At 32.3% G+C, this 16,823-nt stretch overlaps 2 protein-coding genes across 7 annotated transcripts in view; one reads left to right on the forward strand and one right to left on the reverse strand.

Moving 5' to 3' along the window:
- Positions 1-16,823, forward strand: part of LOC145333454 (uncharacterized) — a 36,360-nt gene that overhangs the window by 3,211 nt on the left and 16,326 nt on the right. The gene's annotated exons all lie outside the window — the stretch shown is intronic.
- Tnks (tankyrase) lies at positions 862-16,547 on the reverse strand. Of its 6 annotated transcripts, none has more exons than XR_013884506.1 (18): positions 16,429-16,547; positions 15,927-16,083; positions 15,277-15,392; positions 13,111-13,197; positions 12,973-13,028; positions 11,898-11,999; positions 10,982-11,144; positions 10,419-10,667; positions 7,899-9,785; positions 7,585-7,730; positions 7,255-7,302; positions 7,053-7,109; positions 6,527-6,602; positions 6,060-6,158; positions 5,133-5,177; positions 2,306-2,488; positions 1,794-2,081; positions 862-1,165 (listed from the first exon to the last, which is right to left on the reverse strand). XR_013884506.1 is itself a non-coding variant. In XM_080178602.1 (17 exons), the coding sequence occupies exons 1-17, from the start codon at positions 16,468-16,470 to the stop codon at positions 2,007-2,009; spliced, it is 3,588 nt and encodes a 1,195-aa protein (XP_080034728.1). In that variant the 5' UTR covers positions 16,471-16,547; the 3' UTR covers positions 862-2,006. The 6 variants fall into 6 exon arrangements, 1 of the variants encoding a protein (XP_080034728.1); XR_013884504.1 differs by having other exon boundaries at positions 862-1,178; XR_013884505.1 differs by having other exon boundaries at positions 1,784-2,081.

A 16,823-nucleotide genomic window follows, 5' to 3' on the forward strand; every position in this document is an offset into this window, starting at 1 on the left:
AGGTAAATTTTAGCCTAGAGGACACCTCATCTATTATTCTAGTGTAACCTAACTGTTACTAAAAGTCCTTGGAAATCCAATTTTTCCTCATGCAAAATTGTATTGAATTGTCAAATCAAAATGTTCGAATTCAACATCACATTTTAAAGAAGATTTTTGTAAGTTTTATAAAATATAATTTTACTTTAGCAGAATTTTGATTTATAGAAACAAATATAGTTTTAGCCTGAAGTGTTCACCCGCCTTACGAAAGGTTTACACCTCCCTAATGCAATCAAGGGGAGTGTCAAGGTAAAAAAGTCATATATCATCAAAAATTTCAGTTGCGCTTCGCGCGACCTTTCTGCTCGCCACTGGTATGGATTTTAGTATAACTCTAACTTTGAAGGGTCCTAAAATAAGTAACATAGCAATAACAAGATGGCAATCACATTAAACATTTAAAGAAATTTTTAGAAATATCAAACTACACTTTTACAGTTTAGCTGATTTGTTAAAACACCTTGTGGTGAAATGCATGCGGCACCTTTCCGTGAAAGTTTCATCAGAATTAGGTTTATGTTAACGTCTGGATCAACTAAATTTATCAACAAACAATTGGTTCAAAATGGAAAGGGGGGAGACATTGGTCTGAAAAATTTACTTTTACCGAAAATTGTATGTATACATTTTTATAAATCATGAAAAATCTGTCCTTTAGATGTTAAACTTGAAATATTCAACCTGTTGCAGAATTTATAAAATACAGCTATGCATTTTTTACTAAACGCCTATCCGATTGTCCAAAAATTAAACATACATAATTTGCTGAATTTGTACCTAAATTCGAGGGCTGTCAGATTTGGATAGAAAAGATTCTAATAATTTAAAATTAATTTATTTTCACAATTTACTGGATGCAATTAAACGTTACAATAAATATCACTAGAATAACAATTTTAATAAGAGATTATTCACCCCGTTCCTTAATACAATTTAGATGCATAGTAATGTTTTTTTTACCGTTTGATAATTTAGTAGGAATGGGATTTGTTTATTGTTTTTATGGTTTTCCAACAAAACTTCTTAATTGCATTAAGGAACGGCGTCTAAATTACAATTGTAATTTGAGGTTCTGAAAAATTAAATGAATAAATAATTTCGTTTACCTATTCTTTGAATTAAACTAACAGAGTACCCTGCAATATTTATTAAATAAATAAAATTATAATGAAATGGTCATTAGGCAATGGCTTTTATATAAAAGAATTAAAATTCCCAATATCTAAATTTATTTATTAACTTTTTATCAGTATTTTAATTTACAAAAGAAGTGTTTGGGAAAATTCATTTTTGTGCCGATTGAACATCAATAAAACTTCTTAATTCAAAAAACGTAAATGTGTTCTTTGTTTAAGGTTCTGGTTTGGTTAGGAAAGGTCTTGGAAAGGCTAATTACTTGACGAGATCGGACAGTATAAGATATGATTCAGAGGCTGGGTTGGGACTCTGCAGGATCACTCCTAGTTCTTAGGTTAAAAAGGAATTTGAAATAAAAGAATGGGGCTAAAAATTGTCCAATGGTCTATAATGAGCTTCTACCATGTAGTATTGTATTGTTAAAATAATGTTTTTACTTTATTAGATATGAACTATACTGTATTTTGCATAATATTATTATTGGAATTTTAAACTAATCTATCAAAGGATAGAAACATCAAAAGCTAAATGTTTAATTATTGTTACTGGTAACATAAAGAAAGATTTCTAAACCTACTATTAGAAAGAAGGGTCAAATGTTAGCTAAAATGCACAATTTTGGAATTTCATAAGTTTCAATTTTTATATCTAGTCAAAATTTTAAATTTTCTTTCTACTGTTAAATTTTAGAGAACAAATCTAATTTACAATATTTTTATTTTATAATAAATTGGCATAAAAAAGGAAACTAAAAAAATATATTTTACTAATTTAGAATTATGCCTCTTAAATAACTTTATGATGGCTAATAATTTTGTAAGTTAGAATTATTCAGAATTTTCATCCGCTGAAGAAGTTTCTGGTTTGACAATTAGATAGCTGATCAAATATTCAGGATAGGCCTAAATAAAAACGGATCATTTGTCATTGCATAAATAACAAGGGAAAAGATTGAAAATTTACATTAACCACGGACCTTGTTAAACAGTCAAATATACTTAAATCATCGGTTGTTTGAGATTCAAGTTTTCTAGAGTTGAGATACTTTTTGCTAATAATATATCTTTCCAATATCTCTGAAATTTAGGGACCACATTCTTCATGGAATTAAAATATCAAGACTAACCTGTTCTCCTCTGTAAATAACATATTCAGGAAAGCTAAGGCCGCCGACACTTGGTCTGCCAACTACACTGTGATGGCCGGGGGGTGAATGCGCCATCTTCATAGCAGAGAACTGCAGAAAAGATTTGCCAAGCGCCACTCGGCAGAGCAACAATTGTCGTGGACAACTGTAGCATGACCGATCCTAAAGAAAATATTGCTGTTAGTAAAAAACAGTTTTCTTCCCAAGAGTCGAAATATTTTTACAAAAAAACTTTTTGGGTTTGGCCAAGACAGCCAATGATATTAGGTTAAGCAAATACTTGCAGATTTTTCGTGGATTCCTTTATTTTAATAGTTAATACACCTTTATAACTGGATTACATAAAAATTAGTGATGGCAATCCGTCGAATTTTTGGGCCAGATTCGGATTCCGGATTCTTTTAATTCCGGATTCTTAAAAGAATCCGTCAAAAAAAGTGGCGGATTTCTTGCGGATTCCGGATTCTTAATTTTGGAGGATTCCGGATTCGGATTCCGGATTCTAGCAGTATTTTATAAGGCTTTTTAATTTTTTTTTTTAAATTAAATGCTACATATGTCCTAAAAATTAATGTTCTTGATGTTCTCTATAATTCATTTCCGAGATTTGAACCAGATTTTATATATAATGATGAAAATCTTTGCCTTCAAAAAGCGAGAGTTGAAAGAAAAAACTCAAAACGCTAATTTTAGCATACCAATTAAGAATCCAGAATCCGCTGTTAAAAAACGGATTCCGGATTCGGATTCCAAAATTGGCTAAAAATTGGGCGGATTCCGGATCTCGGATCCGGATTGCCAACCCTAATAAAATACTAATTGTTTAAATGTGTAAACTAGACAAAGATGGTAAAAAGATATTTCAATATTTTTCCCTTTAGAAAGAAAATACTTTTTTTACATAAAAACAAATTATAATCTAAATACTTGAAATGAAAAGCATAAGTAAACATAAAAAATATATTATTGTCAAGTTTATTTGAATGTTTTATATCCCCTCACTTCGCTGCATAACCTCTATTCTAATGTGGACCTTCACTTCCGTAAATCACCAATAAGACATAAAAAAGACGGGGTTGCGTGGGAATTAATGATAAAAGTGAAGCAAAGAAAGTTTCAACAACAACAACAAAGAAAGTTTCAATTTGAGATGTCGAGATTGAAAAATGTGATACATACTATTCAGCTTATATTAACGAAATTAATTCGGGGGTAAATCACGAAACCTACATAAGACTTTCAGCTGTCGTTGGGGGGCAACATATTGTAGAATTGACGAACTTTTTATCTGCTCACTAAATATTATTTAGATTTATTTCGCTTGTTGGCTATACCTTATTCCTGCATACACAGAAGTGAATGCATAACCAATTCTAAAAATCACAAACAGTTAAACAATATTTTGTAATTTTCTAAGAATTCTTCGGATGGTAAAATAAATATTTAAAATATTTTTACAAAGTTAAATGTTATGTAAGAATGCAAAATTGTATTTTTAATTTTTCATCTTCCAAATAAATAAAGATAATTTAAAAGAAAGTTTAAAATAGTTAGGTATGAAAATAGGATTTTTAACTTAAGAAAACTTTTTAAATGAAACTTTCCAAGTAAAAAAATATAGTTCCTCACATATACATTTGTGAACAAAAAGGTTTTTATTAAAAATCTCTTTCTCTTTACAAAATATTGATTATATATCCTGCAACATGGTAACTTTTATTGATACACAGAAATTCCCTTTTACAAATTCAAACTTCTCACAAAGGCATAACAAGTAGGTTTCACTTTGTTAGGGATATTTTATTCTAAGAAAATCAATATGCCTTCAATTTTCCGCAAGTCAAATATGAGACAAAAAGTTTTTTTTAATACCTAAATGAACATTTTATTGCTATAATTGATTAATTGCAGCAAAATAATACAAAAAAAATATAATGAGCTGTAAGCTGCTATTTTCAGTGGCTGAAATGATAAGCTTTTTCTTCCGTAGAAAATACAATCCCTCGCCCTTATTTGCCTTATAAAAAATTAAGAAATCTTTTCATATTTTTTCCATTACTCTATCCCTTTCCTTGGTTTCATGCGTTCTCATTAATTTTCCCTTTAAAAATGTGTTCTCTACCCTCTAATGAGATTTATTCAAATGGAGTGTTTCTCTTATCTTAATAAAAATCACCCCAAGACCAAAATGAATATTACTTATTCAAATTAGCCTCCTAAAAGATCTTTTGTTTCTAAATTGAAAATAAAAAAAATATTTTTATTTAAAAATATAAAAATCATAAAAAATAAAGAAAAACTGACCCCGCAATATAATTGGTGTTATATATACTTAACCCATAAAAAGTAATAAAAGGTCTGGCACACGCAATATCACAATTAATTGGTCAGAGTAACACAACTTTTTGATTAATTCAATGCTATTTCTTTAATGGTGCCCTTCCAAAATCACATTTCAAAATTTGACATTGATGCTGTAATTTTGTTCAACAAAATGCGATGCTAGAAAGATATAACCTAGAAATTTTACTGGCTAAAAAATTGTAGGCTAAAATGTTGTCTTATTTGAGTATATGTGATTTCTTTAAAATGTATGTTTTTATTGAGTATGTATGTGACGCAATCGTCCATGTTTTTTTTTCAGAGAATATCATGTAAAAAAAGAGCACCAAACCAACAAATAATTAAAGTAAACTGACTGCAGTATCAATGTTAGATGTAATGCTCATAAATAAAAATGTCTTCAATAATAAGAAAGACCCTTAATATAAATAATATGCCCTTTAAAAATAAATACAAAACTTACTTTGTGCTGAGGACAGCCAGTACCACCTCCAATACCATAAACATACTAATTAACAATATATTATTATCTTTATTTCATAGATATTAAAGGATTATTAGCTAGGGACCTAAGTTACAGTTCTGGGTGAGGGTAAAAATATAGAACTCCATCAGGATGTAAAGTGAAATTGAGTAAACTGGTTTTAGGAAAACGGGTCTTTATAATAAATTATCGAGCAAAATTTTACCCCATATTTTTTTAAGGGAATCTTTATAGGGCTGGTTTCAGACTCGTAAATAATTTTTATTTAAGACTTGGGATAGTTTTGGGCTATTTTCAGTTTCTTTCGCAACAGAGCCCTTAGATGCTTAGGGGCTCAGCCAAATATAGTCAAATAAATAAGGAAATGTAAGAAAGATTTACTTTCATGAATCACGGATGTTCATTATATTCCGTGAAAGATTTACAACAGCAAATATATCTTTCGCAAATATCACGTTTGCAATGTTTTTAATCATTTCAGAACAAAAAAATAAAACCGTTAGAGTAGGGGAAATGTTTAAATGTAGTTCAAGAGATTTTAAGTAATTTACTATTGTAGCACTAAAACTGAGGTTCTGATTCTTTTCGACTATTTTGGTTTGATAATGTGATCAAAATTTACCAATCACGTAGGTAATCTATTGTCTGTATAAAATATATATTTTTGTCAATCAAATGGTTTCGTATAACAAAAGTAAATCGAAATTATAATCTTTACACGTTTTTTTTCTAGATTTTCCTTCATATCCTTCATTATTAAGAAACAATAAATTGCTATACAGTCTTATTATTAGGGCAGGTACTACAAAATTGGCGCATCAAAATACTTTCATCATCTCCAAAGTAATCAAGCATCCGCTAAACTCTCCTTTAAAGTGCTTTGAAAATAAAGATAATGAAATTTTCCTGGTTGCTTTTGCTTGAATGTTCAGCAAAGTAAATGCCAGCACCAAACATTCCACCAATGTAGGCATGTCTCTCATCAAATCCTTTTTGTGCAATTGCCTAAAGAAACATACGAGTTTGGTAAAAATAAGTTGATGTAAGGTTAATAACACAAAGTCTGACCAAACCAGATTGACCCCGGCAACATTTGCAATCTTTCTTTAAAAATAATTTATTATCTAATAATATTAATTAATTTAAATCTGTATTATTAATAAGTAATCTTGCTTTTTTTGCTTTGTGTCTAAGAAATTTAAATTCTGAATAGCATATTCAAGAAAATGCAGTTTTTAAATTGCATGTTCGATATTAAAAAATCTATTGAACTTCATAAAATGTTAAATTTTTATTAATTATGATTGTTAAAGAAAAAAAATAATTTACGTAACCTACAAAATTCAAATTAATTTAATATCAAATGTTACAACCTGTATGAAAGGACTTCCGTGAAAAAGCATTCTTTCATTACTTTGATTATGATTTTCTTCTGCTACCTCGCGGCGCCTTGAAAAAATATTTATAAGCAGCGAAGCACAGAAATTAAAACTAATCTGTAACTTCAAAATAAATAAAATTCTTAATCTTTCAAATAAAATCTGCCACATAGTGTTTAGGACTAACGGACATTGTATGTCTTGTCGGTAGGTCAGCTTCGCTTCTTTCTTCAGAGAAATTCTTAAGAAAACTATCTTCATATTAAATATTTAATGAGAAATGAAACTACTAATATTTATAAACATCAAATAATTAGAAACATTGTTTGTACTGAACAAATAGCTTTCTTGCTTTAATTTGTTTATTTGGGAGAAATGTGTCCCCTGAAAAGGAAAACAATTTTACATAAAACTTTACCAAAACTCAATACCTAGTGATAAACAGGTACTACCTTTTTTTGCTTAGGAAAAAACAAAGAAAATATTTTTTATTCAATAACAATTAAGTAGTCTAACATACCTATGACTGTATCTTTCCCATAGCTTGGTATTTCTTATTTTCTGGATTTTTTGTATTCTAAAAATGTATTTGGGATTAACAAACTTTGGGTAATATTTGTACAAAAAATAATCTTTATCGCAATTATATTGAATAGCTTGTAAATCTAACTGCAAAACGGTGTTCAATTCTTAAAATGTATTTACTAAACAACTATAAATACCTGTATCTGGCAAAAATTCCACCAGCATGACCTTGGTCTCTGTGTTCCCTGAAAAAAATCAATTAAAGCATTGAAAAAAAATCAATAGGTAAACTTTTACACATATAGTTTCATAATGAAAATTAAATTAAACGGCAGTGATCCATTTTTATATAAACATCTGATATTTTACTTTGTACGTACAGAAAAGTTAGCGATCGTTAGGATTCTTTTCTAATTTAGAAGTATACCTAATTAAAACTTAATCTTTAAATTTTTAAAATCAATTTGAAAAATATAGGTAGGTAACTTATATTTCTGTAAATCTTCCTATCTAGATGTTTTTTTTACCTAATTGTGCTTTGCATTTCATCTTCAACACTTGTCCATTCCGAATCTTCACTAGAAATATCTAGGAGAACAGTACCCTGACCACTGCTGCTGGCAGGTGGGTGCCAGATAACAGGAGCAGACCCAGACAATAGCTTCTCAATGCCCTAAAATATAACAAAATAGAAGTTTAAAAAATCAGACGGGATTAAAAAAGATTCTATTTATTAGGTATTAATCAAAACGAAAATCCGAATAATTTACAAAAGATATAAAAACATGGTGATTATTTTCTTTGTACTTTGATTACCTATAGAGTTTTAAGTGTAAATTACCTTGATAAGTTTGTGCCTGTGTCCAAAGGCATGAATACCTATTTGTTTAAGATCTTCGTGACCCATCTCAGAAAGAATATCAACAGTTATCTGTTCCCGCTCCAGAACCTCCCTCAACTGTTGCAAATGACCGTTCTCCAGCTGCAAGCTGGCAAGGAAAGCTGCGAGACTCATGTTTAAGCTAGTTTCCGGTGTCACCATTTCTGTCTTAGTAAAATCAATGCCGCCATCTCCTGGTGCAGGTTTGGGGAAAGCACTGCCGGCTCCAGCCGGAACAAGAGCTGTTGAACTTGACGTTAGGACTGATGATGAGGGGGCTGGGGCAGGGATTGGCACAGCAGTTCCACTTGGCATCACAACAGTGCTAGTTGCACCCATAGTGTCTTGTCGTAGACCTATGTCAGGTCGGTTAGGTGTCGGGGATTTTGATCTTGTGGGGAGGACAACATCAGTTGGCATAGCATCTGACAACAAACATTTGACATCATCTGCAGTAGCAAGATCTAGTGGGGTTTGTCCTTCTTGATTCTTCAATGTTGGATCAGCACCATGGGCTAGCAACAGAGCACATAACTGAGTTCTTCCTTTCTGGGTAGCTTCATGCAAAGGAGTAAATCCCCATTTATCAGTAGCATTAACAATAGTATGGTATTTAATCAGAAGAGCAGCTATGTCAAGATGTCCATATGAACTTGCATTGTGAAGTGGAATAAGGCCACCTTTATCCTGAGCATTTACATCTGCACCTTGCTCTAATAAATATTCAGCAACCTCTAGGTTATTATATCCTGCGGCTAAATGTAGAGGGGTACTGTTTCTGCCAGCAGTATCTCTACAGTTTATATTTTCAGGAGTAACAAGCTTCTGAACTCGACTAAGATTTCCTTTCTTAGCAGCATCAAGAATGGCACTATCACCGCGCAATAAATCTACAACATCTTGATCACCTTCCTTCACAAGATCCATAGGAGTGTGACCATCCCTGTTCTTTTTGCTAGGATCCGCTCCATGCTTTAATAATAATTTGACAATTTCATATTTTCCTTTGGCAGCTGCTTCGTGTAATGGAGTAAATTTCCACAAATCACTAACATTGACAGATGCACCGTGCTTGACTAGCAACTCTGTAACTTCATAGTGTCCATAGGAGCAAGCATTATGAAGTGGTACAAGTCCTCCTTTATCCTTTGCATGAACATCTGCACCATTATTGAGAAGAAACTCTACAACTCCAACTCTGTTGTATCCAGCAGCAAAGTGGAGAGGAGTTGAGTGTCGACCATCCAGATCTCTACAGTTAACTATATGAGAATTTAAATTTACAATTTTCTTGACAAGCTCTAAATCTCCAGCTTTGCTTGCCTCCAGTAGCTGATATTCAATGTCAATGCCACCATTTGTTGGCTCTTCAGCAAGCAGTTTAAAAACAGAATCTGTTGCTAGTTGAGCGGCTGTATAACCCTGCAAAGAAACAATAGAAGGATCAATTCCGAATGTAAGAAGAATTCTGCAGGCTTGAACATTACCATCTCTTGCGGCTCTGTGTAGGCAAGTTTGACCCAAGCTGTCCAATGCATTCACCTTAGCACCATGCTTCAACAAAAGCTCCATAACATCATAATGACTCTTGTCAGTAGCAACATGAAGAGGTGTAAGAAAATCTCGGTTCTTTTCATTTAGATTGCATCCCTTTCTGCATAGGGTTTCCACAATTGACTTGCGCTTCGGAAATGGCGATGAAACAGCACAGTGTAAGCAATTATCTCCCGTGTATGGGTGTTTAAAATTTATAATTTCTGCTGTTAGGTATTTCTTTAACTTCTGTGGATCTCCTTGTCTACAAGCTTCAAGCAAACAGTGGCCTTTAAACTCACTCATCAATTTTTCCTAAATAAAAGTACATTGGTTAAGTATACATATGTACATATAGTTGACCTTGTTTTTTTAAATTCCCCTTCAACTTTTAATTATACATTACATATTTACAACTACACAACTGTAAATACAAACTCAAAACATTTTACAACATTCATTTTATTAAGTAGGTTAAAAATAAAATTAACAATTTTGAATTTGATTGATGTTTCATAAAAGTTTCTTAGCTATCTGATTTAGATGGAAGGTTTTATTTAAAGAAAAACTATAGATATTATTTTCATATTCTGCCTATCAAAATAACAATATTTCAGCGGCTACGCCCCTAGAAGCTTCTGGGGAACTTAGGGTGGGGGGAGATGGAAAGTCAAACATCATCCCTGCAATTTTTAATTAAATCCTTTTTTAAAATTATAAAAAATTTTTTGGGTGGAGTGTAATTTGTTCTAGGGGTGAATTCTCTTGGGAGGGTTGAGATACCCTCCCCCAATTTAGTTATAAACCTTCATTGGACCAAATAAAAGATTACTATTTTATATAATAGAATTATTAAAGCACGCTGTTTTAACTAAGTAAATAATGATGAAACATGTTTTCATATTTCAAAATAAGATTTTATCCAAACTTATTATAACTGTTGTTTACCTGCAAATCCCTTGTTGGTGCTACATCAATAGCAGATTTGGAATGGCAATTAAGAAGAGTAGGATCCGCCCCATGAGAAAGTAAAAGGCTACACACTTCAATCCTGGACTTGCTGGCGGCCTCGTGCAAAGGAGTAAACTGCCACAAGTCCATGGCATTGACATGAGCTCCGTGGTTGATTAATAGTTCTGTAACTTCAAAGTGTCCGTAGGAACAGGAATTGTGCAGTGGTACTAGTCCTCCTTTGTCCTAATAAAAAAGACTTTTTTTGTTTTTAAATTGTATTAAGCAGGGATATAATATGGGATTGGGGACTGTACATTTTTCAAAACATAATTTGTTTCCAAATGATTCAAAAAGGTCTAATTTCCTAAGAAATGGCAAACAAATAGGCGAATGCTGCATTCCAGTGCTGATTTCCTTTGTTTTGGTGTTTGTTATTGAAAAAGCCCCCCCCCCCCAAAAAAAAAAAAGTTATCAACATCTATCAGAATATATTTTCTCTATTTTACACCCCCTCCCCCCCTTAGTTTATGGATTTTAAGTATTTCAGTATTTCCTACCTTAGCGTGTACATCAGCCCCATGTTGAAGTAGTAACTTGACAATTCTAGTTCTGTTATATCCAGCTGCCAAATGTAAGGGTGTTGATTTCCGTCCGTCAGACGCGTGACAATTAACATTCAATGGAGTCAAAAGAGAAAGAATCTTTTCTTCATTTCCACTCCTAAAAAATTAAGATGTTAGTCATGTTTAAAAGTTTGTACCTAATATCTATATTTCCTATACAAGAATCATTTCATATAGTGAGGATTAAAATATGACATCTGCCATACTCTAAGTCAGGCTAGGCTTAGGGAAAAATAAGCATCTAATGGTGAATCAGTACTAACATCTCTTTACAGGAGAGAAAAACACCAGGGAGTAAGGGAGGGGACAATGGGCAATTAACTCATTATAAGAGTTATCAAAGAAAGGCAATAAAATCCAGATTAATCCAATAAATTTGAAGGAAATTATAAAGGGATTGTTAATTAAATAATAGATTTCCATAGCGTCATGTAAAGTGAAATCACAACTTGTTTTTGATGAAATATATTGAGATTTTATGGTGTGATTTTTATATTACAAGATTATTGGACCCGGCCAGCTGCTAGCTGGCTGGGCAAGAATATGACTGCTCTTTTTTATTCTGTTTATTTCCCTTGCCCCCACCTCCCTTCTCCCCGTTTGCTACATTCAAAACTAACATAACGAGTAGTTATTTCTCTTGCCCCACTTCCCCTCTCCCTTCTCCCCGTCTGCAATATTCAAAACAAACACAACGAGTAGCGGCATTTCATGCGCTAGTACCCAAACTCAGTCAGAAACTGCTAAATTCTTGCACATTCCCTTTAGCCAGTACCCAAAGTCTGAGACTCCTAAAAATTGAATATTCGATCCATTGTCCCCCCCCTTACTCCCTGGAAAAACATATTACCTAGATGCTTCCAATAATTCTTCTTTCTTATAATCTGTGCCAGAGAGGACAGGAACAGTTGAAGCATCTGCTACGTCCAGTGCTGTTTTACCCTCAGTATTCCTGTAGATTAAAATTTATTGAGTAGTGTTCAGAGTAGGTATGTAATAAGTAAAACTACACAGAAAAGTGGTCGATAAACAGTTTACCTAATATTATAAATAAATGTTGGTTTTATTTAGAAATAGAGATAAGGACGCTTATCTTTCATGATTCGCATGAACCTACAATTAGAGCCATTCAAATTTTTATACTAGATGATAGATTGTGTTAATTGTTAAAAAAAAAGGGGGGGGGGGGTAAAATGTGCAGACTCGTGCCACGACATACCAGCAATTTTATTTTGGCGATACTCCCCTAGTTTTAGAAATAATTGGGTAAAATCTTTTTGGTTGTGTCACTAATTACCCCAAGTTTTAGTATCTTTAAAAAAACAGCAGCAGTACCGCTGTTCCCGCTGCCAAAAAAAAACAACATGGTCTCAAATGATTCCAAATTGCCTAATTCGTCGAGAAATTTTTTTGGGCGGCGGCGGAAAACGGCGGGAGCAGCGGTACCACCGCCGTTTTTTATTCAAATTTTTTTTATTGACCACCCTAAAAAGATTTTGTTTTTAAAAGCAAGGGTAAGGGTTAAAAATAAAAATAAAAACATACCTAGTCTTAAATGATTCCAAATTGCCTATTTCGGCGAGAAATGCAATAAAAAATTTTTTTGGCGGCGGCGGAAAATGGCGGTAGCGACGGTCCCGCCGCCCTTTTTTTTGAAAGATACCAAAACTTGGGCAATAGGTGACACAACCAAAAAGATTTTACCCAATTATCTCTAAAACTAAGGGAGTAGCTAGCGCCAAAATAAAATTGCTGTTATGTCGTGGCACGAGTCACCACATTTTACCCCCCCCCCCCCGGGCCTCCCCTTCCCCCTCCATCTTGGTATAAATTTAGCTTGTTTCATTACATAAAATTTATATAATAGTGGAGCTACACTCTATAACAAGGTTAGTTTGACATAATTATAGAAATATAATATTTACCTTAGTGTGCTATCAGCTCCGTGTTGTAAAAGCATCACACAAACATCATTCTTTCCCTATACAAATATTAGGTTAAACTTTTTTTAATACAAGAACGGTTTTTCCCGAAAAAAAAATATTTTCGAAAAATGTAAAAACCTTAATAGCAGCTTCATGTAGAGGAGTATAGCTCCAATTATCCCTGGCGTTAGGATCTGCACCCGCGCTTAACAACAAGGCTACAACCTACACAAATAACAATAGTCAAATTACAGATTTATATGAAAGTTTCTAATAATACTAAGTAATCAAATAGCATTCAAGACTTGGAGGAAATATTAATTTAACTTCATTGTATTAACCAAGGCATATTGGTTCAAGTTTTTTAGATCCCCCAATTCAATTTGTGTTAAAAAAAAACAAAGAATACTAGTTAATTAAATATTAATATTAAATCCATTACTGTTAAAAGTTTAAAAATTTAGAGTACAATCACTCAATATTAAAATATTTTCAGCATTTTTAATCTGATTTCTACAAATTAATTAGGTAAAATTATGAAATTACGAATACTGAGACAAATAAAACTTATTATTTTTATTATGATGGACAAAGATTATTTATAATATGCAGGGATATGATTTAGAAACATTTATTTTGACTTTGAAAGGGCTTTTTTCAGATTACAAATGTGTAATTTTATTTGATTTTGTTATTTAATATCTTTTGTCTTACTTTTATAAACTACAACAAAAGCTATCCATCCTTATGATAAAGTAACAGGATGTGTGTCTGTACCGAAGGATCTCGCTTACCGCTGAACCGAAATTTTTTTTTACTTAAACACTTGAACCCAACATAGATAGGTATCGTAAAGACTTGAACGCAACATATATAGGTAACGTATTTTTTTTAAACCAAACATTTAAAGCGCCACTAGAGGCCTCTAGAGGCAAAGGCGCAAGTATAAGCTACAGTGGCAATATTTATGTCTGTCTGTATATTTAGAAGGATCTAGTAAACGACTGAACCCATAATTCCATAAGGGGGGAAGGGATTCTGACCAGGGTGGGGAAAAACCCAGGGTTTTTTTAAAAAGCCCAACCCAACCCTTAAAAACCCTTAAAACCCTGGGTTTTTATGGGTTTTTTAGGGTTTTATTGGGTTTTTTCCTTTAGGAGTCAAATACATTTGATATATTGATGAAATATTAATGTTTATGTTGTTGTAGGTAAAAGGTAAGCAAGATTTCACAATAAACAAGATAGATAATGAAGAAAGCTGGCATTCCGATTTATTATAAACCCTTATTAGCAATGGTGCACAAAATATTCTATTAAGAGGGAGGGGAGGTTAAAAGCTTCAAAACATGGAACCTACTCCTCTATTCTTAAGCTGTCAACACCCCCCCCCCCCCTCCCAGAAATTATTAAGGTCTTTTTACATCCCCTTAATAAAACCCTCTGCACGCCACTGTAACTATTTCCTTTCATAAATTGTTATGTTTTAGTTTAAAAAATCAATTATAATTATGTAATTTACACAATTTATATATCATCAATTTAGTAGCAAAGCGTTTTCTGAAATTAAGTTTTGAGAGAAAGTAATTTCATAAACATTTAAACAATAAGTAGAGTATCATTTATATAATTACTTCATATTTTTTTATGTTTTTTAGGGAAAATTTGCTTTAAAATGTTATTAGATCCTAGTCTTTGTGTAAATAGAGGTTTAATTTGTAAATTTTAATGTGAAATTTCAATGTTTTTTCAAAAACCCAAAAATCCTTGGGTTTTTTTTCAATGGGTTTTTAAAAAAACCCTGGGTGGGTTTTTTTGGGTGGGTTTTTTGTATGCCCACCCTGATTCTGACACATTTGCGTAAACCTGGTGCATAGAATTTATCTTTGGACTGAGAGGATAGGTTATTAAAGATAAAATCATTCTTATATGGTGAATTTTCCAAAGTTTTAAGATTTTTTGGATAGGCCTCCAGGTTCCGGAGCTCCAGGCCTGCAGGTGGTCTCTGTACAGGTAAAAATGAAAAAAAAAATTTTAAGTTACATATCAACTTATAAAACAAAATATGCATCTTTTTTCTTCAAATATGTGAATAATATTAAAAAAGATGCATATTTTGTTTTATAAGTCGACCTGTAACTTAAAAAAAAATTTCTCATTTTTACCTGTATAACAGATACCACCTGGAGGCCTGGAGCTCCGGAACCTGGAGGCCTCTATCCAAAAAATCTTACGCAAATGTTTCAGAACCCCTCCCCCCCTTGTAGATGGTACAAGGCAGGATTAAGGCCATTAAAAATATTACCTCTGCATGTCCAAATGAGCAAGCATTATGTAAAGGAATGAGACCACCATCGTCCCTGGCATGTACATTTGCACCAGCCATCAACAATATGTCTACAACTTCTTTTCTACCATATCCTAAAATTGAAAGATTCTTTTTGTAAAGAATAAACAGCGGTTAGATAATGTTAGTTATAGGGAAGGTGACGAGTTCGAATCTAAGCATGCATTGATTCATATTAAAGACGTTTAAATATTACCAACTGGTGTGAAGTCTGATTGTATTAAAAGAAAGGAGATACCTTGTACTATAAAACAGACACAGTACAATAGAATACACACTTTATTGAGATTTTGTAAGAAAACTGATTTCATTTCATAAATTACATATGCTTTATCTTTAACTAGGTATGTTAAATCTTAATACCTAATTTTGCATTCAAATGGTGTTCAAAGGTATTTAACAAAAACTTTTATTACCGCTAATCTAAATTTGAGTACATAATAAAAACTTTATTTTTTAGGCATGGTTTTAGTCGGTTTGTTGTAACTGTTATCCAGAGAATATGATTTAATATTATTTTAGATTTTCTTTGAAAATAAAAAGCAACATGGTTGGAGGGAGGGGGGGGGGGGGTATGGTATAATTTTTTATATAAGAGTAAATAGAACCTGCAGCAAAGTGAAGAGGAGATGATTTTCTTCCAGAAGTATCTCTGGCATTTACATTCTGAGAGTTAACTAGAACCCTGACTCTAGATATATCTCCATGTCGACATGCGTCAAAAAGATCTCTCAAAGGATCTCCAGGGCTAATTGTAATGCTCTCCTAAAAAAAACAATACAGAACGTCATATAAAAAAGCGAAGTAAAATATGGACAGACAAACGAGAGCATGTGGTGTTATGTTATGTCTTTTGTAGCATGACCGTTAGACTTATGGACCAAGTAAGTTTTATACTAATTGCTCGAATTAAGGAAAGGATATCTTTGATCACCAAAAAACGTCAACAATTTATCTTAAATAGCAGCCAAAAAAAAACAAATTACCGCATTAGCGTAACGGACTGACGGTCGGACATTAATAAGGGTAGATGGTAAATAGAAAGATTTTTAAATTACTTTTTAGGAACCTAAAATAAAAATCTATATCCCTATAAACACTCCTACGTACCTGAGAGAGAGAACCCCTCCTACCCCCGCTGGGGTTGGACATTTCTGCCCGTAAATCTCTTTCCTCCGAGGAATCAATCTTTACACATTTTATACCTTAACACAATAATATTCAATATATTTTCATTAAAAATGCATACCTAAAGTTAATTTAAACTTTTATTTCGAAGTTAGAATTTTATGATTTATAATAAAACTGATGCCTTTTTAAAAATTAAAAAGACTGGCAAAAAAGGCATAAAAATTACACTTTATGCTGTAGAATAATATCTATAATTAATTTGATGATGTTTGAAAATAATAAAATCTATATTATTTTGTATTGCTTTGTGTATTGTCAACAACCAGAGAATTCGCCATTTTGATTTCTGTCTGCTCTAAGGTAGATACACACAA

The sequence above is a fragment of the Acartia tonsa genome, chromosome 12 (genome assembly GCF_053477335.1).
Source record: "Acartia tonsa isolate MP-2025a chromosome 12, ASM5347733v1, whole genome shotgun sequence".
NCBI classification, from domain to species: domain Eukaryota; kingdom Metazoa; phylum Arthropoda; class Copepoda; order Calanoida; family Acartiidae; genus Acartia; species Acartia tonsa.

What these genes read in the sequence shown, in the direction of transcription:
- Tnks (XM_080178602.1), bottom strand. Translation starts at nt 16,470, where the DNA reads ATGTCCAACCCCAGCGGGGGTAGGAGGGGTTCTCTCTCTCAG. An exon ending in GGGCTGATGTACACGCTAAG is followed by an intron (nt 10,668 to 10,981) that starts GTAGGAAATACT and finishes CTTTTTTATTAG; the next exon opens with GACAAAGGAGGACTAGTACC. An exon ending in TTATTTACAGAGGAGAACAG is followed by an intron (nt 2,082 to 2,305) that starts GTTAGTCTTGAT and finishes GTTTTTATTTAG; the next exon opens with GCCTATCCTGAATATTTGAT.